The 26,509-nt window shown below is 42.3% G+C and overlaps 1 protein-coding gene across 7 annotated transcripts in view; it reads left to right on the top strand.

The window, feature by feature from the left end:
• Nucleotides 1-19,033, top strand: part of EPB41L5 (erythrocyte membrane protein band 4.1 like 5) — a 149,997-nt gene extending 130,964 nt beyond the window's left edge. For 2 of the 7 annotated variants that reach the window (XM_036254375.1, XM_036254372.1), the window contains exons 23-26: nucleotides 2,115-2,189; nucleotides 5,957-5,998; nucleotides 6,613-6,743; nucleotides 18,900-19,033. In XM_036254375.1, the coding sequence (XP_036110268.1) occupies nucleotides 2,115-2,189; nucleotides 5,957-5,998; nucleotides 6,613-6,743; nucleotides 18,900-18,966 (315 nt within the window). In that variant the 3' untranslated portion in view covers nucleotides 18,967-19,033. The remainder of the gene's footprint in view (nucleotides 1-2,114; nucleotides 2,190-5,956; nucleotides 5,999-6,612; nucleotides 6,744-18,899) is intronic. The other 5 variants (XM_036254374.1, XM_036254380.1, XM_036254376.1 and 2 more) reach the window with 5 other exon arrangements.
• Nucleotides 19,034-26,509: the final 7,476 nt, after the last annotated feature.

Here is a 26,509-nt window from a genome sequence, read left to right as displayed (position 1 = left end):
GTTAAGTGGAGCCCTGGCCATTGTGGCTCAGTAGTTAGAGCATTGGCCCACTTACTGAAGGGTCTCAAGTTTGATTTCCCATCAGAGGCACATACCTGGGTTGTAGGTTCTGATCCTCAGCCCCAGTTGGGGCACATATGGGAAGCAACCAATCGATGGGTCTCTCTCTCATCGATGTTTCTCTCTCTTTCCCTCCCTCCCTCTCTCCCTCCCCTCCACTATATCTAAAATCAATAAGAAAATATCCTCTGGTGAGGATGAACAAAAAAAGAAAATGGTTAAGTGGAACCTGAGATGTTTTGGAGCAGAGGACATTTACTTCAAAGATTTATTGCATATATAATATATACTAGACAGCATGCTAGACTTTGGAAATTAAAATTGATTGAAATATAGTTTATTCTTTTACACTGCTTATAGTTCACTGGGAAAGAGAATTTTAATACATTGTGATAGAGATATCCTCAAGCTGTTTTGGGACACTCACCCAAGCCTTAGGGTGGGATGGCGGGATGGGAGGAAGGAGACGTAAGAAGAGAGAGAACAATTTTTTCATGTGTGTGATTAAAATTGGCCTGAAAGCAGGTAGATAGAAATAGAATTGTATAAATGAAGGTTCCTTTTTTGTTATATACTACACGTTAGATACTTAGTTATCTTATTTCCTGATTGGAATTTTATTAAATACTTTTAAAGTTCTTCCTATGCCCTGGACAGTTTGGCTTAGTAGTTAGAGCATTGGCCTGCGGACCAGAAAGACCCGGGTTCGGTTTCCACTAAGGGCACGTGCCTTGGTTGTAGTTTGTCCCCAGCCCCGGCCCCAGTTGGGGTTGTGTGGGTGGCAACTAGTCGATGTGTCTCTCTCATATTGATGTTTCTCTCTCTCTCTCTCCCTCCCTTTCTCCCTCCCATTATATCTGAAGATAAATGCAAAAATGTCCTCGGGTGAAGATAAAAAAATAAATAAATAAAGTTCTTTCTATCCCTACAAACACATACACACACACACACATATGCATGTGCATATACACACACACACACACATGCACAAACATATACTCCACAATACAGAACTGTGTATTCCATAAAGTGCTTCAAATACTAATTGCACCAAAAGTTAATTAACATTTATGGGGAGAAGTTTATATTGCCCTCTTTTGCAAACAGTGAAGCTTCTATAGATCTGGATAAAGAATAATTTGGAATCCAGGCATCTCCTTTACTTACCTGTCTTTTGTGCTGAACTTTCTACCCTTCTCTTCTTTTTTTTTTTTTTTTTAATCCTCACCCGAGGATATTTTTCCATTTTTTGTACAGATAGAGTGGGAGGGAGAGAGAGGAAGGGAGAGAGAGTGAGAAACATCGACGTGAAGGGACACATCGAGTGGCTGCCACCCGCACGACCAACCAGGGCCGGGGACAAACTGCAACCGAAGTACGTGCCCTTAGCGGGAACCGAACCCAGGTCTCTCCGGACCGCAGGCCGACACTCTAACCGCTGAGCCAAACTGGCCAGGGCCCTTTCTCTTCTAATCTAAGAGCCAGAACAGCCCTGGCCGGTGTGGCTCAGTTGTTAGAGTGTCCTGTGCACTAAGGGTTGTGGGTGTGATTCCTGGTCAGGGCATATACCCAGGTTGTGGATTCAGTCCCAGTCGGGGTGTGTGTGTGAGGCAACTGATCCATGTTTCTCACATCAATGTTTCTCTCCCTCCCTCTCTTCCTCCCCCTCCTCTTCCTCTCCCTCTCCCTTTTCCTCTCATTGTCCTTTCCTCTTTCTCTAGAGTCAATGAAAAATATATCCTCTGGTGAGGATTAAAAAGAAAAAAAGAGTTGGACATTCTTAACTCTACCCAAGTTTTGTCTCACCAGAAGGAATAGCTATCTGCAAATTGACATAACACCTATCTTTTTAAAGTTCTGATTATAGTCTAGGTTCCCCTTCAAGCAAAAGTGGAATCACTAATAACCATGATTCCTAAATGTCTCTGTTTGTTTAAAGGTTACCACCAATCAGGTCTGGGTCAGAATTATAAATTAAGAGGATATGGAAGAAAATTAGTCTGATGATTTGATTAGTGGGTCATTTAACAACTATATATATTTTGTCTCCATAGGATGCTACAAATGAATTGGATGTCTTGCTTTTATCTCTAACTGAGAATCTAATTGACCACACAGTCACTCCTCAGGTAAATATGCCTTAAAACAGCAAGATGGAAAGGAATTTTTGTTTTGAAAATGTTGCTGCTGGATTCCAATTTTTGCCTTTTTAACAATTTAGTAAAACTTCACATCTAATAAGAGTTCATATTTCAGTAACCACTTAGCATTGCCTTTTCTGTACTATAAAATTCTACCAGTTTGAATGTGGGTGTCACTGTACAGTGTGTCACTACTATAAGCCTATTTGTAATTCAGCACCATACTACAAATAACACAGAAGAAACATGTGGTGATAAACTAGCTTCAAAAGAGCTAAGACAACAAGGATATATTTTAATTTTTTTTTTTTTTAATTTACAGAAAAGTGGGAACATAAGAATGAGTGGCACTGAAAACACTTATCCTTATTGCAGTCTGGGAGATACTGTGTTAAGCATTATGACCATACTACAATAGTTCCTTCCCTCCAGAGACTTACAGCCTAGTTGGGTGGAAGGTATACAGATAGCTCATTTAGTGCCTTATGAGTAAAGTGACAGGAATTGCTGTGTGAACTAACTATCATTCCAAAGGCTTGGAAGTATGAATGGTACTCTCTGTGGTGCTGGATGTTTGCTTAGATAATTAGTTCCCAAACTTGGGTATGTAACAGAATGACCTGCAGCAATTAAAACAGTTTGTAAGGCCCTGGCCGGTTTGGCTCAGCGGTTTAGAGCGTCGGCCTGCGGTCCGGAGAGACCTGGGTTCGGTTCCCGCTAAGGGCATGTGCCTCGGTTGCAGTTTGTCCCCGGCCCTGGTTGGTCGTGCGGGTGGCAGCCACTCGATGTGTCCTTTCACATCGATGTTTCTCTCTCTCCCTCCTGCTCTATCTGAACAAAGAATGAAAAAGTGTCCTCGGGTGAGGATAAAAAACAAACAAACAAACAAACAAAATAAAACAGTTTGTAAGACTCCACCCTCAAAGTTTCTGATTTGGTAAATGTGGGGTGGGCCTGAGAAATTTTCTGTTTTTCTCTGTTAGCTATAATTTTATTATATCTTTCACATTTAGATTTTAACTCATTTGAACAGTTTGAGTTTTGTGGGAGAGGAGATGTCAATTGTGGTTTTGATATTACCCAATTATGTATTTCATCCTTATAAAAAGCCAATTTTCTGATTATTTTCTATTAAATAATTCATCGTTTTCCAATTGGTTTGTTACTAATCTTCCTGTTGTGTTTCATTGGATTCTCTCTTTTTTTTGTTGTTTAGTTTTTTGTTTTGCCAATCCTCACCCAAGGATGTTTTTCCATTGATTTTTAGACATAGTAGAAGGGAGGGAGGGAGCGAGGGAGAGAGCGAGAGAAACATTGATGTAAGAGAGACATGTAGACTGGTTGCCTCCTGCATGGCACCGACTGGGGCGGGGATCGAACCTGCAACCCAGGTATTTGAACCTTTGGTCAGCGGGCCAACACTCTAAATGCTGAGACAAACCGGCCAGGGCATAGTTTAATTTTTTTATTGTGGTAAAATTGGTATACAAGATTATATATATTTCAAGTATACAACATTATAATTCAATATTTATATACAGTACCCCCCTCCTTATCTGAAGTTTTAGTTGTCCACAGTTTTGGTTACCAACAGTCAACCATGATCCAAAAATATTAAATGGAAAATTCTAGAAAATAAACAATTCATAAATTTGAAATTATATGTCATTTTGAGTAGCATGATGAAGTCTTGTGCCATCTCTTTCCGTCTGCCTGGGATGTGAATCATTTTTATCCAGCGTGTTCATTCACACAGTTGCTGTATTTCATTGATTGTGTTCAAGTTAACCATTGGGCCCTCTCTTTTCTTGCTCTAGGACTGTTGTGTTTTTATTTTTCTGGCTTTGTAATCTATTCTAACATTTAGTATATTTTATAAATGTTAGCATCAGTATATCAGATTTCTCCCCAAAATCTGCCTGTACTTAATTGGAGTCTGTATGAAATTTATAGATTATTTGAAGAAAACTGGCATTTAAAAAATATCTTTTCCTTTTCACAAACTTGATATATATCTCTAATTTCTCATCTTTATTTAAGTCGCTAAATGTTTTCTCTGTCTCCTATATTCTTTGTTAGGTTAAATCCTAAATACTTGGTAGTTTTATTGATATTGTGAATGGTATTTAATTTATTATTATTGAATTAATAAGTTGATTTTGTGTCTAGAAAACTTGCTAGTCAATCTGCTGATTTCCTTGAATGTTCATTCAGTTTCTAGGGTGTGTTTAATATCCGTCTACAATTATTTATTATTTTTAATACTCACCCGAGGATACTTTTTTCCATTTATCTTCAGATAGAGTGGGAGGGAGTGAGGGAGAGAGAGAGAGAGAGAGAAAGAGAAACAGAAACTTTGATATGAAAGACATACTGATTGATTGCCTCCTACATGACCCCGACCAGGGCCACTGACCAAACCACAAGCGAGGTTTGTGCCCTTGACCAGGATCGAACCCTAGACTCTTTGGTCCACAGGCCACTGAGCCAAACTGGCTAGGGCTGTATCTGTGCTTTTTAAATGGACCTTTTGTGAACAACATTTTGTTGGATCTTGTTTTTTAAAATTTGAGAGTCTTTATGATTGAGTTTAATCTTTTTATATTTACTATAAGTTTGATAATTACAGAATTTGTTTCATCTGAACCATTTTTTGTTTACTTTTACCATATTTTCTTGTCTCTCTCTCTCTCTCTTTCCCAACCCCATAACCCTCTCATTTCCTAAGGTAAAATTCAATTTTCCTAATATTGGTGGGAAAATCATACTTTGTATTCTTACTCTTTTGGTAGTTACCTAACTTACTGAGACTTAGATTATATTAATTTTTTTTTTTATCAGAATCTAAGTCTGCCTGCCAGGGCTAGTCTAAATTTTCACAAAATAGGGGAGTTTATTAGATTATAATTCTACACATAAAAGTAAAATCTAGAAAATTAAATGTTGAAATAAATCTAAGCAAGGCCCTATAAAGCAGAAGCAATATGGCTGTTTTTATTATTGTTTTCTACACAAAGACATAATAATTAAAGAATGACTGTAGCTCTGGCCAGTTTGGCTCAGCAGTTAGAGTGTGGGACTGCGGACCAAATAAGCTGGGTTCAGTTCCCGCTAAGGGCACATACCTCAGTTGCAGTTTGTCCCTGGCCCCAGTTGGGGTTGTTTGGGTGGCAACCACTCGATGTGTCTCTCTCACGTCAATGTTTCTCTCTCTCTCTCATCAATGTTTCTCTCTCTCTCTTTCCCTCCCTCATTCCCTCCCACTCTATCTCAAGATAAAAATGCAAAAATGTCCTCAGGTGAGGGGGAAAAAAAAAAGAATGACTGTATAAAACAGATTTTTTTTTTCTGTGTACTTTTTTGTGCTATTCATGATTTGTCACACTCCACTGTTTAGAATCCTACCAAGAAGGCAATGATTATTTGTAATGAACTAACATTTCAGAAAATAAAATGTTAAACTGATGCTGAGATGGGGGAAAGTCCTATTATGTGAACTGAAAGCAGTAGTAGCATTCTTGGAGTAGTAAAATTTTAGATTAAAGAATTCTCAAAATTATCTGTGTTGTAGAAAAGGATCTTGGATTCAGAAGTTTATGTCAGCTCAAAGGGACCATTAAGAACTGCTGCCCCCTCCCAATGCATTTCAGGGTAGAAGAAAGCGAGATGAGTATAATTATGAAAATAAGTCAGTGTTCCTAAAAATAAGTACAAAATAAATATGAAAATAAAAATAAATATGAAATTTATTTTAGGTATCTTCAACATCCATCATCGCACCTCGGTGGATTGTGCCAGTAAGTTAATATTTGCAATTTTTCTATTGGTTACCCTTTGAGAGTGAGGCCTAAAGGATTACCAGGTTCTTGTTTTTCCTTGAAAACAAGGGGTCATTATCAACGTTTGTTAACTGACTTAATGGCTTTAAACTAGCGATTTAACTTTTTTGTTGTTGTTGTTGTTTTTTTATCCTCACCCGAGGACATTTTTCGATATTTTGTTCAGACAGAGTGGGAGGGAGAGAGAAACACCGACGTGAAAGGGACACATCGAGTGGCTGCCACCCACACGACCCAACCAGGGCTGGGGACAAACTGCAACTGAGGTACATGCCCTTAGCGGGAACCAAACCCGGGTCTCTCTGGACCACAGGCCGACACTCCAACCGCTGAGCCAAACCGGCCAGGGCTAACTTTTCTGTTTGTATAAATGCTTACAAATGATAAAAAAATAAAAAATAAATAAAAATCTGAAGAGAAGGAAGATTAAAAGCAAACAGACCAAAACAGCCATGAGCATCAAAATCATCTTTCTTAGTGTCATAATCATTAGGAAAGATGACTTAGAGCTGAAGTGCTGACCCTTGGGAAGTATTGTCACTTCTGTTCACGCATGTTTATGTCTTCCTCAGCAGAGCAGTGTTCTTTCTAATGGACTCACAGGAAATGGACCATCCTTGGTAGGGAAGGAGGGACATGGTAACGGAGATGTGATCTCCATGATCTCTCCCCCAGCACCATTCTTGGTGGATGCTGTGACCAGGTGAGGAAATTTTGTCAGTTGCAATTTTTAGGCATCTGTTAGTAGAGGGAAAAAAATTAAATATATTTAAAGCAATAATGTCAATTCTTCTTTAATTGAACTTAATTGAAACTGGATAAATCTTTTCTCTGTTTATTATTTAAATTAGTGGGGTTTTCCTTATTTATTTATTTATTTTTTTAAATCTTTATTGTTGGATGTAAAATGTATTACAGATGTTCCACATTTTCCCCCCATTGACCCCCTCCTCCCCACTTCCGCCCCCCTCCCACCTTTTCCCACACTATTGTCTGTGTCCATTGGTTATGCATATAAGTTCTTTGGTTTATTTCTTCCCACCCCCCCAACCCCTTTCCCTTTGAGGTTTGTCAGTCTAGCAATGAGTTTGTGCATTTTAATCCCTTCACCTTTTTCACCCATTCCCCCAACCCCCCTCCCAACTGGCAACCAACAAAATGTTTTCTGTATCTATGAGAATGTTCCTGTTCTACCTGTTCATTTTGTTTGTAGATTCCATTGTTGATAGATATGTATTCATTGCCATTTTGTTTGTTCATACATTTTATCTTTTTCTTCAAAAAGACCCTTCATCATTTCATATAATAATGGTTTGGTAGTGATGAACTCCTTTAACTTTTTCTTGTCTGGGAAAGTTTTTATATGTCCATCGATTCTAAATGACAGCTTTGCAGGATAGAGTAATTTTGGTTGTAGGTTCTTGCTTTTCATCACTCTGAATATTTCTTGCCACTCCCTTCTGGCCTGCAAAGTTTCTTTTGAGAAATCAGCTGACAGTCTAATGGGAACTCCCTTGTAGGTAACTAGCTGCCTTTCTCTTGCTGCTTTTAAGATTCTCTCTTTGTCTTGAACCTTTTGCATTTTGATGATGATGTGTCTTGGTGTGGGCCTCTTGGGGTTCATCTTGTTTGGGACTCTCTGTGCTTCCTGGACTTGTATGTCCGTTTCCTTCACAAAGTTAGGAAAGTTTTCTGCCATTATTGTTTCAAACAGGTTTTCAATTTCTTGTTCTCTCTCTTCTCCTTCTGGCACCCCCAAGATGCGAATGTTGGCACACTGGAAGTTGTCCCAGAGGCTCCTTACACTCTCCTCATTTTTTTGGATTCTCTTTTCTTTTTGCTGTTCTGATTGGGCATTTTTTGCTTCCTTATATTCCAAATCAACGGTTTGCTCCTTGGATTTACGTACTCTATTATTGAAGCTGTGTAAATTATTCTTTATTTCAGTTAATGCCTCCTTCAATTCTAACTGTGTATCCATGATTTCTAACTGGTCCTTTTTTATGCTCTTGAGGCCCTCCCTAAGTTCACTGAGGTTCTCACTAAGTTCATTGAACATCCTTATAAGCAGTATTTTGAACTCAGCATCTGTTAGATTGCTTATCTCCATTTCGCTTAGTTCTTTTATTGGGGTTTTGTTCTGTTCTTTCATTTGGGACCTGTTTCTTTGTCTTCTCATTTTGGCTGCCTCCCTGTGTTTGTTTCTGTGTATTACTTAATGAGCTGTATGGGGCTAGCTGAGACCAGATGCTGCTCGTTTGAAGAATTTAGGAAAAACCTGAAGCAGGATCCAAGACAGGCCAATCCTATGGTTAAGCAAGTGGCAACAGCTTGGGTGGGCTTGAAAGTTGGGTGGGGCGGGGTGGGGCCTCAGGGAGTCAACAGGGCGGGGCTACCAGTGTGAGCCAGGTTGCTGGAGGCCCAGATATGGTGATTGCCTGCCGCCCCCGGGAAGGGCTCACCAAAAGAATAAAGGCCTCTTACAGCACGTTTGTCTCCGAGAAATCCCCCTCTCCAGCCCTCGCTCCAGTGCCAAACAGCTCAGTTCTTCCCTGTATTCTCTGGCGCCCGTGGAGCTGCCTCCCCTCCAAGCTTAGAGGGAGAGAGTCCGATAAGTCCGTGCGCGGGCCCTTTAAAGAGCTGCCTGGGGCTCCAGCTGCTTCAGCCTCCCTGAGCCTCAGTTCCTGCTGGTTTTTCCAGCCAGAAGTTATGGGGACTTCTCTTCCTGGCACTGCAACCCTGAGTGGGGCACCTGGTGTGGGACGGGGACCCCTCAGTCCTCAGGATGGACCTTCCCAGCCGAGGGAGCCTCCTGATTTTTATCCGTCACACGTGGGTGTGGGACCAGCCCGTCCCACTGCCCCACCCCTCGCGCCTCCACCCCTCGCGCCTCCACCCCTCGCGCCTCCACCCCTCGCGCCTCCACCCCTCGCGCCTCCACCCCTCGCGCCTCCACCCCTCGCGCCTCCACCCCTCGCGCCTCCACCCCTCGCGCCTCCACCCCTCGCGCCTCCACCCCTCGCGCCTCCACCCCTCGCGCCTCCACCCCTCGCGCCTCCACCCCTCCTACGAGTCTGGATGTAGCTGCTGCTTTAATTTCGTAGTTGTAGGACTTCCATTCAGCTTGATTTCAGGCGGTTTTGAATGATGTTCTGTAGTTTAGTTGTAACTTTGATGTGGTTGTGGGAGGACGCGATACCGCGTTTACCTACGCTGCCATCTTGACCGGAAGTCCATATGTTTTTTTTTTAAATGAAGACTTAATAGATAAAATATTAGATAAGCTTTTTTATTCACTCACCTACTGATGGGCACTTGGGTTGTTTCCAGATCTTAGCTATTATAAACAATGCTGCTATGAACATAGGGGTGCATATATTCTTTCTGATTGATGTTTTGGGATTCTTAGGATATATTCCTAGAAGTGGGATCACTGGGTCAAATGGCAGTTCCATTTTTAATTTTTTGAGGAAACTCCACACTGTTTTCCATAGTGGCTGCACCAGTCTGCATTCCCACCTTCACTAGTACTTCTTGTTTGATGATTTGTTGATGGCAGCCATTCTGGCAGGTGTGAGGTGATACCTCATTGTTGGTTTAATTTGCATCTCTCTGATGATTAGTGATATTGAGCATTTTTTCATATGCCTCTTGGCCAGTTGGATGGCCTCTTTGGAGAAGTGTCTGTTTAGGTCCTTTGCCCATTTTAATCGGATTACATATCTTGTCTTCCTTTTGCTGAGTTGTATGAGTTCTTTATGTATTTTGGAAATTAACTCCTTATCACATGTATCATTGACAAATATGTTCTCCCAAGTAGTAAGTTTCCTTTTTATTTTGAAGATGGTTTCTTTTGCTGTGCAGAAGCTTTTTAGTTTGATATAGTCCCATTTGTTTATTTTTTCCTTTATTTTTCTTGCCCTAGTAGATGTATGGGGTGAAAATTCTGTTACATGAGATGTCTGAGATTTTGTTGCCTATGTTTTCTTCTAGGATTTCTATGGTTTCATGACTTACATTTAAGTCTTTTATCCATTTTGAGTTTATTCTTTAAGTTGGTTTAAGTTGGTGGTCTAGTTTTATTTTTTTTGCACATACCTGTCCAATTTTCCCAATACCATTCATTGAAGAGACTGTCTTTACTCCAGTGTATGCTCTTGCCTATTTTGTTCAATATTAATTGAGTGTGATGGCTTGGATTGATTTCTTGGTACTCTGTTCTGTTCCATTGATCTATATGCCTGCTCTTATGCCAGTACCAGGCTGTTTTTATTATAGTGGCTTTTAGTATAACCTTATATCTGGTATTGTGATCCTTGCAACTTTGCTCTTCTTTTTCAAGATTGTTGTGACTATTCAGCGTCTTTTTGGTTCCATATAAATTTTTGCAGTATTTGTTCTAGATCTGTAAAATATGCCTTTGGTATTTTAATAGGGATTGCATTGAATCTATAGATTGCTTTGGGTATTATGGACAATTTAATGTTAATTCTTCTTATCCATGAACACAGTAAATGCTTCCACTTGTTTGTGTCTTCCTCTGTTTCTTTTTTCAATGCAATATTACACAGCTGTAAAAAAGAAGGACCACTTACCCTTTGAGACAGCACAGAGGGACCTGGAGATTATTACACTAAGCGAAATAAGCCAGACAGAGAATGAAAAATATCATATGATCTCATTTATATGCGGAATCTAATGAAAAAAATAAACTGACAGACAAAATAGATCCAGAGACATGGGAGTTTGGAATAGACTGATGAATCTCAGAAGGAAAGAGGGTTGGGGGCGGGAAGAGATTAACCAAAGAACTTCTGTGCATATATGCATTGCCCATGGACACAGACAATAGTGCAGTGAAGGCCTGGGGTGGGGTGGGAGGCAAGGAAGGAAAAAGAAACAGTAACATCTATAATACTCTCAGTAAGCAAGATACATTTAAAAATAAATAAAAGTCTTAAAAAGGATATTAGTGGGATAATTGGTAAAATTTGAATAAGATCTGTAGATTACATAATAAATATTTTATCAGTGTTAATTTCCTTATCTTGAGAATTATACTGTGATTATGTAAAAGAATGTTCTTGTTTTTAGGACATACACGTTCAACTATCTAGAGGTAAAAGGGTACCATATGTACAATATATATCCAATATATGAATGAAAGAGTTAAGGGGAGGGAAAGAACGAATACTAAGGCAAGCAGGCAACATGATAACATTTGGGAAATTGAGGGTGAAAGGTATATGGAAATGTTTAATACTATTTTTGCATTTTTCCAAAATCTGATATTTAGAACAAACAGAAAAGAATGTTCTTGGCACAAAAGAGTTTGTTTGAAATCTCTGAAAACAGTGGGTACAGAAAATGAAGGTGTTGCCTAAGGTCCCTTCCTTGGGTGCTGATCTGGGAGAAGTTTTTCCTCTCCTGTTGAAATTATATAAGGGTTTCCACCACTCTTTTTTGTTGTTGTTGTTAATCCTCACCTGAGGATATTTTTTCCACTGATTTTTTAGAGAGAGAGAGAGTGGAGGGGAGGGAGGTGGGAGGGAGGGAGGGAGAGAGAGAGAGAGAAACATCAATGCGAGAGAGACATCAGTTGGTGCCTCCTGCACCTGCCCAACTGGGAAGGGTGTTCGAACCTGCAACCCAGGTATGAACACTTGACCAGGAATTGAACCCACAACCCTTCCATGCATGGGCCGATGCTCTAACCACTGATCAGCACCATCCAAGGCCCAACTACTCTTTTAAATGCATTGATTGCCAGCCCTGGTCGGATTGCTCAGTTGATCAGAGCATCATCCTGATATGCCTAGGCTGCAGGTTTGATCTTTGGTCAGGGCATATACAAGAATCAACCAATGGCCCTGGCTGTTTGGCTCATCATTTAGAGAGTCGGCCCACAGGCCGAAGGGTCTTGTGTTCAGTTTCCGGTCAAGGGCACATACCTGGGTTGCAGGTTTGATCCTGGCCCTGGTTGAGGTCCTGCGGGAGGCAAACCAATTGATATGGCTTTCTCACATTTATGGTTCTCTTCCTTCCTTCCTTCCACTCTATCTAAAAAAAAAAAAAATCAATGCAATAATATCCTTGGGTGAGGATTAACAAAAAAGAATCAACCAGTGCATAAATACATGGAACAACAAATCAGTCTCTCCTTAAAATCAATTTTAACATGCAGTGATACCAATAAAAGTGTTTTAAGGCTTATCTTTTAAAATGTGTATTTGTCCCTGGCCAGTTTGGCATCAGTTCCCGCTAAGGGCACGTACTTTGGTTGCAGTTTGTCCCTGGCCCAGGTTGGGGTCGTGTGAGTGGCAGCCACTCAGTGTGTCTCTCTCTTCCTCCCTGTATCCCTCCCGCTCTCTCTGAAGATAGGTGCAAAAATATCCTCAGGTGAGAATAAAAAATAAATAAAATGTGTATTTGTTTTTAAATTGATTTATCTTTTTCTTTCATGCTTTATTGTTATGTTGTCTAGCAATAAGGTGAAGAGGCACAGCTAAGGGTGAAGTAGATTTCCAAGCTGAGGCCCTGAGATAGCCTTTACTGAACCTTGTTGCACATTCATTCCAACATAGCACTCGTCACAAAGAAAAATTGGATTCAAAAGAGCTTTTGTTTATCATGTAGTTTTTCAACAGTTAGTTGTTAGGACCAAAGCTGTGCTCATTTTGGAAAAGAGTTAAAATTGCTTTCATTTTCATCTTATACTTTTTCTGAATTATGTTTGGTATTTCTCATGTCCTCCTGGTGTTGAAAATATGGGTCAGTTGAAGTAAATGTTTTCCTAATTAGAGAGGAAAATTATTAGAGATGGTTAACCTAAGAGAAATTTAATAAGTTATTTTTATAAATATTTACATGCCTAGTAATTGCTACTATGAAAATAGAGATTATGTACAGAGGACCAGGTGAAAATGCTTTGTAATTGAGTTTGCACAATATAATATGAGTTCTTAAGGACTTCCAATTAAAAACTGCAGATGAAAAAGATCTTATCTCTACTTCCCAAAGCAAAGTAGTTATAAAGGAATAAGAGAGATAAAAATGACAAGTAGTACACCTGGAACTAATATAATGTTATATGTCAATTATAATTCAAAAAATGACAAGTAAATAAATCAGTGAAACAAAATAGAGTACAGAAACAAATCCACACGTATACAGTTACCTAATTTGTGAAAAAGTTATGGTTTGGGGCTATGGGAAAGAATGGTCTTTCAATAAATCAGCTAGACAAGTTAAATATCCATGTGGGAAATTTAAAAAAAATTTTAAATTACATTTATTGGGGTTAACATTGGTTAATAACATTATATAAGTTTCAGTGTACAACTTTATAATACATGTACTCCATTGTGTGCTCACCTCCCAAAGTCTAGTCTCCTCACATTACCATATATTTGACTTCCTCTACCTAATTTGTTCTCCCCCCATCTTTGTTCCCCTCTGGTAACTGCCATTCTATGGTCTTGTTTGTTATGTTGTTTGTTCACTTGTTGCCTTTTGTTTTATATCCAATATATGGATGAAATCATATGGTTCTTGTCCTTTTCTGTCTTATTTACTTAGTATGATACTCTCAAGATCCATTCATATTATCAAAGATTGCAGTATTTCATCTTTTTTATGACTGAGTAGTATTCCATTGCATATATACCGCATCTTCTTTATCTAATCATCAGTTGAAGGACACTTAGGTTGTTTCTGTATCTTGGTTATTTTGAATAATGCTATACTGAACATAGGGGTACATATATCTTTACAAATAAGTGTTTTCATATTTGGGAAAATACCTTGATTCACTTCATACCATACACAAAAGTTCATGTTAGATAGATTGAAGATCTAAATATGAAATGTCAAATAATAAAGCTTTTAGAAGAAAATATAAATGAACATTGTTGTGGCTTTGAAAAGGGGCAAGGATTTTTTAAACAGGTCACAAAAAGCTTTAATCATACAGGGAAAAAATTGTAATTTGGATTATATCAAGAAATTCTGTTCATTGCCTAATCAGTGTGGCTTAGTGGTTCAATTCCCTATCAGGGCTCATGCCAAGGTTGCGGGCTCAATTCCCAGTAGAGGGCGTGCAGGAGGCACCCAATTAATGTTTCTTTCTCACATTGATGTTTCTATCTCTTTCTCCCTTCCTGTCTCTCTAAAAAAAATAATAAATAAATAAATACATAAATAAAAAACATATTTAAAAAAAGAGCCCTGGCCAGTTCTGCTCAGTGGTTGGAGCGTCGGCCTGTGTTCCAGAGGGACCCGGGTTTGGTTCCCACTAAAGGCACGTACCTCGGTTGCGGTTTGTCCCCGGCCCTGGTTGGGTTGTGTGGGTGGCAACCACTCGATGTGTCCCTTTCACATTGATGTTTCTCCCTCTCTCTTTCCCTCCCACTCTATCTGAACAAAAAATGGAAAAAAAAATTTCCTCGGGTGAGGATAAAAAGAAATTTTGTTCATTCAAAGATATAATTTCAAGAGCTCGAAAAGAGAAGCCACAGAATGGGGGAGAACATTTATACTCCCTCCCTCTTTGTTTCTGAATCTCTGTTCCTCTCTCCTCTCTCTTGTTCCCTCCCTCTCCCCACTTTGACAAAGGACTCATATTCAGCATTTAAAGAGCTCTTATAAATCAATAAGAAAAAGACATCTCCATAGAAAAATTGGCAAAAGAATTGAATAGACTATTCACAAGAGGAAATCCAGAAGGCCAATAAGCATATGAGACAGTGTGCAACTTGACTAGTATTGAGGAATACACATTCAAACCACCATGTGATAATACTGCATACTACCAGAATGGCTAAAGTGTAAAGAAGATACATAGTTCCAAGTGTTGGTGAAGACAGGAAACAGCTGGAACTCTGTAAATTGGAATAACCATGTTGGAAATAGGTTTGGCAGTCTTTACTGAAGCTGAACATACCCAGTGGATCAGTTGTTCTCTTCTTATGTACACACCCAATAGAAGTACAAATATATATCCATTGAAAGACATGTACAAGAATGTTTATAGCAGATGTATTCATAGTAGTTCAAGCTAAAAACTTTCCAAAGGTTCATTAGCAGTCAACTAGATAAATTCTAGACTAGAACAGTGAAAAATAATGAACTACAACTGCAGTACAGCAGTACAGATGAATCGCATAAACATATTTACATTAGTTATTTGTTACTGTGTAACAAAGTACCACATATTTAGCAGCTTAAAACAACACCCATTTACAATCCTCTTTCCTTTGAGTCCTTTCTGTCAGAGTTCTCTGTCATAGGCTACAATCAGGGTGGTGGCCAGGGATAGATTCTCATCTGAAGGCTCAACTGGAGACGTGCCTCCAGTCATGGTCGTTGGCAGAATTCAGTTCCTGAAGGGCTGTTAAACTGAGGCCCTCAGTTTTTAGCTGGCTATTGGCCAGAGGCTACCCTCAGTCCTTGCCACATAGACCTCTCCACAATAATTGCTTGCTCCATCAAAGCTAGCAAACCAAGAAGACAGTAGTATCTGCTGGGAAGTCACAGTCTTATATAAGCTAATCACAGAAGTGACATCCTATTACCTTTGCTGTATTCTATTTAAAAAAAATTTTTTTTTTTTTTTTGCATGGCCGGTGTGGCTCAGTGGTTGAGCATCAACCCATATCAACCATGTACCAAGAGGTTGCCGGTCTGATTCCCAGTCAGGGCACATGCCCAGGTTGTGGGCCAAATCCCCAGTAGGAGGCATGCAGGAGGTGGCCATTCAATGTTCTTTCTTATGAATGTTTCTATCTCTCTCTCCCTCTCCCTTTCTTTCTAAAAATCAATAAAAAAATTATTTTAAGAAGAAAAGAAACAAGGAGAAAAAAAAGCCACAAAATGATAGTATCATGAGAGAAAAGATACTCCATCCATGCAATTATAGCAGGACATTTAAAAGAAAAGGCATAGAAACCAAAGTATCCTTAGAAATTATTAACCATGTTAAAAATAAAATTCAAAGTATGTGGAAGAGAAATCTCCCAAACAGTAGAAAAAAGTTAAAAACTGGAAGAGAAAAGATAATTGGAGGATTGGTCTAGGAAATCCAATATATGAGTCATTGGAGAAACAGAAAGAATAATAGAGTAAATGAAAACGAGAAAATTGTCAAAGAGATTTCCTAGAACAGAAGTAGTTGAGTTTTTAGATTCAACAGGCCTACTGAGTACCCAGCACAGAGAATGAAAATAAACACCAAGGAACATCATGAAATTTCAGAAGTTGAGAGAGGATATATGCCTTTGGGGTTAGGGGTGGGCTTGGGGAGAATACATACAAAGGATTGGAAATCAAAATGACAGCAGATTTAACTGAAAGCTAGAGGATAATGGAACAATGCCTTCAGAATTTGGGAGGAAAGTAATTTTTCACCTAGAGTTTTATATTCAAACTATCAATGAAGTGTGAGATTAGAAGAAATAGGTGTAGTTTCTCCATAAAGTATATACTTCTCCAGTGGTCTTCCTCAGGAATTCACTGGAGTATGTGTTTCATCAGAACAAGCTGGTTAAGAAAGAATCCTATGTGGAAGCCAGGAGACAGAGAGGAGCAGGGATTTCCCAGAAGGAAGGCGAAGAGAACTTCCAAGGCGGTAGCTGCCCAGTGGGTCTAGAAAGCATCCTGTGGGTTTGAAGAGGAGGGTACAGAATTCTAAGATGTTGCCAAGAAAAAACACATGGTCCACCCAGCTTTTTAAAAATTATATGACATGTTTTACATACCGAGGAGATCCATGGTTATCTGTGAGGTTAGGGGTCATTAGAAACAAGTATAGAAAACCAGAAAAGTGGTTCACAACAGAAGAGGCAGTTTACAGTCCCAAGAAAACATTGTACAAGAAGAAATACTTAATGCACATATACTTAGTTGTGATGATATTTTCATAATTAAAATAAACACTGAATACTAACCTGGTCAAAATTTTTCATAAACTGTTGAAAAGATAGGAATGGATTATGGGGCTGGTGAGTGGGATGTAAGAATGTTAAGCTTTCATAACATCTAGTAGGAACATAACGTCATTGTAGAAACACATCTCTCAGAACAGTTAGGACGTTTGCTGGTTGTGCATGAGAATTACCTGGGGAGCTTGTTAAAACAGGTTACTGGGCCCCACCCTTAGATTCTTTGATTCAGTATATCTGGGGTGGTATCTAAGAATCTGCATCTTTAACAAATTTTATGGACTACACATAGAAAACTAGAGAAACAGGAACGTGGAGGAAAGATACCAGAAAACCCCAGCCGAACGTGTTTGTCTCTATGTAGTAGGAATGGAGAGGATGATATAAGTGACTGCTGTTTCCTTGATAAGTCTCGTTAGTACTTTTGGTATTTTAAACTACAACTGACCCTTGAATAACATGGTTTGAACTGTACCGGTGTACTTATATGAGGATTTTCAAAAATAAATATACAGTCTGCCTGCCATGTCCCCGAGTTTCGCATCTGCAGATTCTGCGAACCTCAGATGAAAAACTGTTCTTCATCCGCATTTGATAATCCACAGATGCACAGTTCTAACTGTATGCATTGTTCTATAGCATTGTATAGAAATACAATATATTTTCTTGCCAATCCTAATATTGAGTGTCCTTAGATTTTGGTATTTACGGGGGTCCTGGAACCAATCCCCAGTGGATATCAAGGGGCTGTAATTAAGTTTTAGAGGAGTCAAATTATATGCAGATTTTCAACTCTGGGGGGGTTGGCACCCCTGACCCCTGCGTTGTTCAAGGGTCAACTGTGTGATATCATTTGTACTATATGTTTGGATATTAAGTGTTTTTGAAACCAAAATAGATGTTACATTTTGCATCTAAATTCATGCTCTTCACTTATAGCACAGACTCTTGGGTCTTCATGCAAAGCCCAGATATTCTATTTATTTATTTAATTTTTAAAAAAATCCTCATCTGAGGATATGTTTTTATTGATTTTTAGAGAGAGAGAGAGAAACATTGATGTGAAAGAGAGACATCAATTGGTTATCTCATAAGCACCCTGACTGAGGATTGAACCTGCAACCTAGGTATCTCCCCTGACTAGGGATTGAATCTTCAACCTAGGTATGTGCCCTGACTAGGAATTGAACCCACAACCTTTTGGTGTATGGGACAATGCTCCAACCAATTGAACCGCCTGGCCAGGGCCATATACCTTGTTTTTTTAATCCTCGCCTGAGTGTGTGTGTGTGTGTGTGTGTGTGTGTGTGTATACATATTATTTTAGAGAGAGGGAGAAAAAGAGAGAAACATCAATTGGTTGCCTCCTGACCAGAGAGGAACCCACAACCTAAGTATGTACTCTGATCAGGAATTGAACCCGCAACCCTTTTGGTGCACAGGACGACACTCCAACCAATTGAGCCACCCTGCCGGAGCCAGGGCCATACAGTTTTATTTTTCACATAGCTCTAACAAAACATACTAGCTGGTTTAGGAACTTAGCCACCTGAGACTGTGGAAAGAAGCACAGAGCAGCCCACTTGGTCTTTCCTAAGTAGGTTGCTGTTATGCTCAGCACAGTACTGTTCTTGATATTCATAATTCCGACTCATTAGGAAATAGCTAGGTGTCTGTTTGATGTATTTTATTCAAGGAAGTAGGGGAAATTTATATCTTTATATTTCATTTCAAGATGAAGTATGCATCAGTTATCTAGAAAGTTCCCTTCTGTGGAATACCTTATTGCTAAATTAAGTATTACAACATAGTCAGGTCTGTAATTTACTCTCATTGTGCTCCATGTGGCACTCATGGAGAAAAGTGTGTTGTTTCTAATCTCAGATGGTCTCATCAAGTAACCCATTCTTTCTTCCTTGCAGCTCTGCTCCAACTTTGGCGGAAGAACCCATCCTGAAGCAGAAGTGTTTATTGACAACTGAGCTGTAAGGCAGCGGTTCTCAACCTATGGGTCGTGACCCCTTTGGGGTTGAATGACCCTTTCACAGGGTTTGCCTAAGACCGTCAGAAAACACATATTTCCAGTGGCGAAATTACAGTTATGAAGTAGCAACGAAAATAATTTTATGGTTGGGGGTCACCACAACATGAGGAACTGTACTAAAGGGTCGCGGCACTAGGAAGGTTGAGAACCACTGCTCTAAGGGATCATCCTCCTCGCCTCTAACTGGAATGCTGACCACCCTCCAGCATCTGTCCTGAAATCAATTTCTGCTGAAGGTGTTGGATTCAGGACCTTGCCCTGTACTTGTTGGGTAAAAAAACCTTGCCTAGATTTGACTTCAGTTCCATGAAAAAACAGCTACATTTTTTGTCTGATTGGAAAGGTTTAATTACACTGCATATTTTCTCATATGAGGATATCTGATCTTTTACTTTTTTATTTTTACTGAAGTTTTAAATTCCTGAAACACAGGAATTGCTTTCCCTGTGGGTTTCTTCAAACTTTTGGCTCCACCTAGTGGTTGTAATTGTTCAAAATGCCTCCGTAAGGAGACCGTCACCGGTGGTCAGTGCCATTTCTCTCTTGTACCAGGGCGAGTGTCCTTAACCTGCTAGAGAAATTGCACTTTTCCATGCATTACCTGGAAGTCAGGAATTTAGGAAATTAATGAGGACATTATGTCGGTAGATGAAGTGGTAGCTTTAAAAAAACACAATTAATACAATACTGAAGAGAAGTTTAGAACACAGAGGGTTTTCAAATGTTGCCCATAGTTTTGAATTCTTACTGGATTGGCTATCTTAATATTCGGAGTTTACATCAAGGTAAGCCCAGCCTTGAGCAGAACTACAGAGAAATCAGTGGCCCATGGCTTTTAGCTCTGTCCTGCACCATGCGCATTCTCTGTGACTGTTCCTGCCAGGGCTCCATTAGAGAGACCCTGGGGCACATACCCCCAGGCCTCCACACCCCTTCCTGAGCCCCTGGGGACTGCAGCCGGCAGCCACGCAGGTAATGACGGAGCAGCACAGCTCTCTGGGCCGTCCCCGCTCCAGGCAGGTGCTGACTGGGACAGCCTCCGTTTCCTTTTAGTGTAGCTGAATAACCTGAGAGTTTGTAAGCTGAAGAAAACAAAACAAAAATGCCAGGACAGAAATAGGAAATCCAGGGGTGGGGCAATCTTGTTTCTTGAACAAATTCCATGTCTGAAACTACACAACATACTGAAAGAACTCACATCCCACTTTATATTGGGAATTTATGTTAGTTTTAAAAAAGTTTTCTAGACTTTCCTCATCACTTTTGGTCTGTACAAAAAAAATCTGGATGTTAAAAGTAGTACATGCTTATTATAGGAAATAGAAAAAAGTTTAAAACTAACCACCTGCAATTCCAACACCCAGAAAAACACTGTTTAGCTTTAACCCTTTAGAATGCTTAGCATAAAAGAACATCCAGTTTAGATCTTTAAAACTCATGGTTTGGACTGTCCTGAGCTGATCATGTGCCCAGGGAAACACACACCAGCGTCTGACTGGAAAGCTCAGGATTTTTGTCTGTGCTGTTTCCTACCGAGCTGTAGAGATTGGAAACCACTTTTGCACAGAACAGTTTTGCTGAAGGAAAGAAAGTTGGTACTTCTGCTGGCTGCCTCCCCAGGGCCATTACGCTAAGCTTGTGAATGTCATTGGCGGAGCTCTTGCCAGTTCTTAGCTGTAAAACACATGTTCTCACAGCTGTAAGTGACACTAGAAGAGGGGTTTACCCCAAGACATAGTGGCCTGGACATGGCATGTTCAGCGTCCCAACAACCCTGGATACACTTAAACCACAGAGCAGCTAAGGCCTGCCAGCTTGGAAGGCCTACATTTCCCATCCAGTTTGTAAAGTAGCACCGTCCTCCTGTTTAACTTTCTAATATCTAGGAGTTAAGTTGTTAAAAATATTCTTTGTGTCTTCAGGTATCTGTATTCTTGCCTGTCTGAATATTGATAGGGACTTTCTTAAAAATCATGTGAATCTCAAGCTAAAAGGAAACGTTGTCTCAGGTCCTGCTATGAAGTGGTAAACATGGGAACGAGCACTTCAGTCAGGCTAGCCCTGACTGGGTAGGTACCTGTCCCACGCCTTTCCTTCCTGTCTGCGGCTGGTGCCATCCCAGAGCCGCAGTAACCCTCGCCTTGTTCTGTTGCCTGAGGATGGGAGGGAGGGAGGAGCAGGCTAAGGCTGTCTGTGCCCTGTCAGATGCGGAAGGGGAGAAGCAGGTGTCTGAGGAGAGAAGACTGTGAGTCAGCTGGATAACACTGGAGAGGAAGGCAGCTGGTCACACTGCGGTGGGACAAGTAACAGCTGCAGTGGCCTCAGGCTGGTGACCTCCAGGTGCAGTGCCTCACTCCAAAAGGCTGACACCCACCTGCACGTCTGAGTCCTCTGATACAATAAATTCCATGTCTGAAACTACACAACATACTGAAAGAACTCACATCCCACTTTATATTAGGAATTTATGTTAGTTTTAAAGTTCCTCGGTGGGAGAAACAGCCCCACCTACTGTCCAAAATGACTAGGAGTAGGCAGGGGGTCTTTCTGTATCTGTTGAGGTTCCCACGCGAGAGACAGTATAGCTACAAAGAAATGATGGCGGCGTTTCCTTCTGTCGGGAGTGACGAGGACATCTTTGAGAAGAGCAAGGACAGCAGTTTCTCTGAGCACTCCAGCTAGAAAGCTGCTAGCACTCCTCCACTGGAAGGCGGCGTGGGTCCAGCTGCAGCTCGGATAGCAGAGCCAGATGCAAAAGCCAGGCTGCTTGAGCCACAGGCTCAGCTCTCTGTGTTCCTTTCTCTCACGAGTTTCTAGGATCGATGTTACTCTGGTAACTCGTTAACAATAATGATGAAAGAACCTGTGGCTGAGCGGAATTTAGGTGGGCACTTAGAAAGTGGTGGCACTGTTGTCCTCTTGCTGTTGTCTCGTTGGTCTGTGAGGTGTTGCTGTCACCGCTTTCTAAGGGTTTGCTGTGTGCACTGCTCTGGGACGCTCCTCAGTGCCCTGATGAGGCAGTGTGCTGCTGGCCCTGGGGGAGCAGAAAGGACATGAACTGTCAGTCCGCATACAGCCCTGGTGGGGTGGGCGAGTTGGCCTGGTGGTGTACCACCGGATTGGCGTGTTTCAGCTTTCTGCCCCAGACTCCTCATCAGATCCTGAAGACCCTCTTTCTACTATTGGTCAGTAGTCTCGCCTGGTGTACACAAAACGCCTGGTTGCTCTTCACTCCGCCCTACTGGAAACACGCTGAACAGAGAAATGATTAGCTTCCTTTGATCTTGATGAAGTTAGACCACCCTTAGCAGCTTTCCAAAAATGTTTATGTTGTTTTAAGAAAAATTCCTTTTAGAAATATTTCTTGCAGTCTACTAACTTTTTGTCTTCTTTTGCACGACCACAGATGTTCTGTGGACAGTTCAGGATGACAGCCCTGGGTTGTTGTCACATCTTGATGCTTGTTCTCTCTTGTACACTTCTCACTTCTGTATTTTATTTTATTTTATTTTTTTTATCCTCACCCGAGGATATTTTTCCATTTTTTGTACAGACAAAGTGGGAAGGAGAGAGAGGAAGGGAGAGAGAGAGAGAAACATCGATGTGAAAGGGACACATCGAGTGGCTGCCACCCGCACGACCAACCAGGGCCGGGGACAAACTGCAACCGAGGTACGTGCCCTTAGCGGGAACCGAACCCGGGTCTCTCCGGACCGCAGGCCGATGCTCTAACCGCTGAGCCAAACCGGCCAGGGCATCACTTCTCACTTCTGACTGACACCGGTGCCTCGCCTTCTCTGCTAGGTAACAGGAAAGCGAGGATGGCACTCCAGGAAGTCCTGGAGCAGAACTACCCGCAGCCACTCCCCAATCTTTGATAAGTGAGGGTCTCAGGAGCCAAGTTCTCCTCTCATTTGGAGCAGGGTCAGAAAAATTCCTTAGAAAGCAAACAGTTCATTCTTTACTACTCAACTGCTGTGGTCGTGCAAACGCGGCCTAGGCCTAGGAAAGGCCCGGCTGTGTTCCGGTGCGTTTTACTTACCAAAACAGGTGCTGCTTCCTGATCGCAAGTGTTGTAGTTGGGAGAGTGGTTTCCTGGGAGGCAGGCAGGCAAATCCGTCCTTCAGCACCCCTCACTTGGGGGCACCTGACGTTCTTAGACATTGGCATCTTCATTCCCACACGGACAGGATGTAGTCGTGGGCTGAAACCTTTGGAGGAGTCACCAGTTCCCCGGGAATCTTCTGTAGACTGAGGAATGTGCATTTGTTTTATTTGTCTTTTTCTCCTCTCAAACATTTAAACACTCTGGTTTTCGGATGATCAGGGGAAAGCTGGAAGCTTCCTACTTGCAGCAGGATGCAGAACCTCGTTAGGGTTGTGGGGACGTGCCCGGAGCCACCTCTGCCACCGGTAGGTAGAGCCGTGAGTGCCCCCAGCTGAGGCGGGAGCCAGGCGTCTGTGCCACACTGCGGGGGCGGTCCTGTCACGTCTCAGGATTCCTCCTCAGCATGGGTCCTGCCCTCCGTCCATCTTCATGTCTGGGCAGATGGACAGTTGTGAGGACCTCACGAACTACCTTGTGTTTACTTTGTGTGGGATGCTTCACAGTAGCTTTTAAAGTGCAGTTTATCTTCCTGTCAGGTGCACTGTCCATTCACGTGTCCACGTTCTATATGCTGGAAGCCTGTACTGAATTCCGTTTGTCTGCTCAGATGACAGCTGTAGATGTGATCACAAATAAAGCTTTCGAGAAACCCTTCTGTTTCCATGAGCCGCTTCTGTTTCCTGGAAGTGAAATGCTGGCATTTTCTCCCCTCTGCAGAACCATGAGGTCTGTTGCTGTTCGTAGGCACAGGAGGAGTGAACAGAAGTAGCACCACAGTTCTGGGCGTTCATGTAAGTGGTGTGAATTTGGGAGCAGAGACCCTTGAAAGTTTGAGGACCATCAGTCATACCCAGCATGTCCTGGAGGCTGTGCGGTTCCCAGGAGCAGCCCTGGTACAGGAGGGGCAGAGCTCTGCTACTTAGGAGCCCTGAGATGAACTGTTTCACACACCTGCGCCTCCACTGAAGTGATCCGTTCCAGGTGCGGTGCAGCCTCCAGCAGGGGTGGTGGGTGTCCTCTGTCTCCTTCCTTGTGCCCCAGCCTCCTCCAGGTGTGCACGTGGCACCAGCCCATTGGAGACCGTGCTGCCAGGTGGTTTTCAGGACTTCTACTGGGCAGTCCCACAGCACTTGGGAGCTTGGCCAGGCTTCTGAGAAAGCCTCCTTTCCCCCCTCTACCTCCGCTCTCCTGCCTGGGAGACAGACTGCGCTGGGCCGTGGAGACCAAGGCACTTTCCTTAGGCCCTGAGGTGTGCAGGGAGAGGCAGGAACCTGCTCAGTCACCTGTGCTGGGAGTGCTCCCAAAGGGATTTTTTTGGCAATAAGCAAGCAAAGCTGCTCTAACTTAAGCAAAATGACCCATTGGAAAGACATGAGGAGCCCTCTGCACCAACAGGAAGGCAGAGAACAGGCCAACGTGTGGTTTCCAACTCCAGCAGGAGCAGCCTGGCCTCTGCCTCCTGTTCAGATTGTAGGCAGGGGCTCTGCGTGCACCTTGAGCTGTGTGCTCACAAAGGGAAGGGAATGGGTGGGCACCAGTGCAGCCACAACAGCCCGGCACACCGCACAGCAAGGGCTTCTGTGGTCGGCACCAAGAACAGGCAGGAGGGGCAAAGCCCAAGAAAAGGAACTCAGGTTAGTTTGGTGGCTCTGTGGTCATTTGTCCTAGGGTGATCTGTCCCAGGAGACATTCAATCCAACTGTGCTTAGATTCCGAGACCATGTGAAACCTGGAGGGGCGCAGAGCTGCCCTTCTCTCCATAGCAGGGTTACCCTGCCCACATGTGCTCTGGAATGCTCCCCAGTCCTCTGTAGTCAACTGCCCCAGGCAAACATAAGGGTTGGCTTCTGCTCTCAAGCTGGGAAATTAGGACGTGGAGCAGAAGTAGATGTTCAAGATGACCTGATCGCAGCTCCTGAGTGTGTAGGTCAGAAAACAGGTCCCTCGCGGGAAAGGCACTGGCCCTAGTTCATAGGCCAGGGCCGGAATTTCGGTCTGGGCTTCCAGGACACTCACTATGTCATTCTCTCCTTAGGCTACTTCCCTGGGCACTGCTGATCTTGGCTCCCTAAGTCAGGGTCATCACAAAGGGCGGTCACATTTTCGGCTGGGCCACTGCGGCCTTCCTGGGTCCACAATTTCCACAAGAGAAGCTTATTCCGTTTGAACCTCTGTGTCTCGAAGCAAAATCTTCTCAAAAAGAAAACCAAAGCTTAGATCTGGAGAGACCCACATACCTCTGCCATCCTTCAGGTTCCGGAAGTCTCAGGATCAACAGCCCTTTCCTCTTCCCTGGGCGGCAGCCGATATTCCCCACCTCTCAGTGATCCCTCCACATTCTCGGGGTTCCCAAGTCCTGCTCGTCCCATCCCCTCAAGAGCTCCGAGGAGCAGCTAGCTCGGGAACAGAAGGGCTAGCTGTTTATAGGGAGGCCCCACGCGTGCCCAGGTAGCTCTCACGGGGTTTGCCACTGGTTCTTTTTTTCCCCCCTATACAAAAGTCTTTATTTTAACATTTAAAAGAAAGAATCACATTTTACATCAGATCCTCAGACCTTATTCATCTTATAGCTGAAGTTTGTATGGTTTTACTAACTATCCCCTTTCCCCCAACCCCTGGCAACCTCCATTCTACTCTGTTTTTGTGAGTTCATCTTTTTCAGATTTCACCTATAAATGAGATCTTCCTCTGTCTGACTTAGCTTATTTAACATAATGCTTTCAAGATCCATTCATGTTGCCACAAATGGCAGGATTTCTTTCCTTCTCATGGCTGAATAATACTTCACTGCAACATACCACGTTTTCTCTCTGCACACATTCACTGATGGGCTCTTAGGCTGTTTCCGCATCTTAGCTGCTGTTGTAATGAAGATGTACTGTTGAGTCATGCTACTGGTTCTTAATCTAGTATCAGCTTAGGGACTCCTGCCAGTCTGACGCTTGGGCAGTTCTGCACACACTCTCATGTGCTCGTTGTCCCTAGGGATCCTTGGGTTGGAAGCCCTGCTCTGGATTCGCGATGGGAAGGGCAGGCCCGCAGAGAGCAGAGGGGAGTGCTTCTACCCCGGGCTCCTGCTGGCTCCCGTCACAGCTGTCCTAGCTCAGCCACAGCTTCCTAGCTCAGCGGTGCTGAACAAAGGGGCAGGGTTTCCTCCCTGCATCCCTTAAAGAGCACACTTGAACCAGCGGTGTTGTATGCTTTCTTATTGAGTACAATAATATACTAATCTATCCCATTGGAACCTCTCTGCCTGTGGTGAAGGTTGAAGGTGTTAATGCTAAAATCCCCAGCTCCAACCCCGGTCTCTGCTGGGACCCTCCTCACTCCACTGGGATATTACACGTGCTTCAGACTCCGCAGAACTTAGTCTCTGTCAA

This window comes from Molossus molossus, unplaced genomic scaffold (genome assembly GCF_014108415.1).
Source record: "Molossus molossus isolate mMolMol1 unplaced genomic scaffold, mMolMol1.p scaffold_m16_p_11, whole genome shotgun sequence".
In the NCBI taxonomy this organism is placed as follows: Eukaryota; Metazoa; Chordata; class Mammalia; order Chiroptera; family Molossidae; genus Molossus; species Molossus molossus.
Note: the sequence above shows the minus strand (reverse complement) of the source record. Positions and strands in the feature narration are given on the sequence as shown.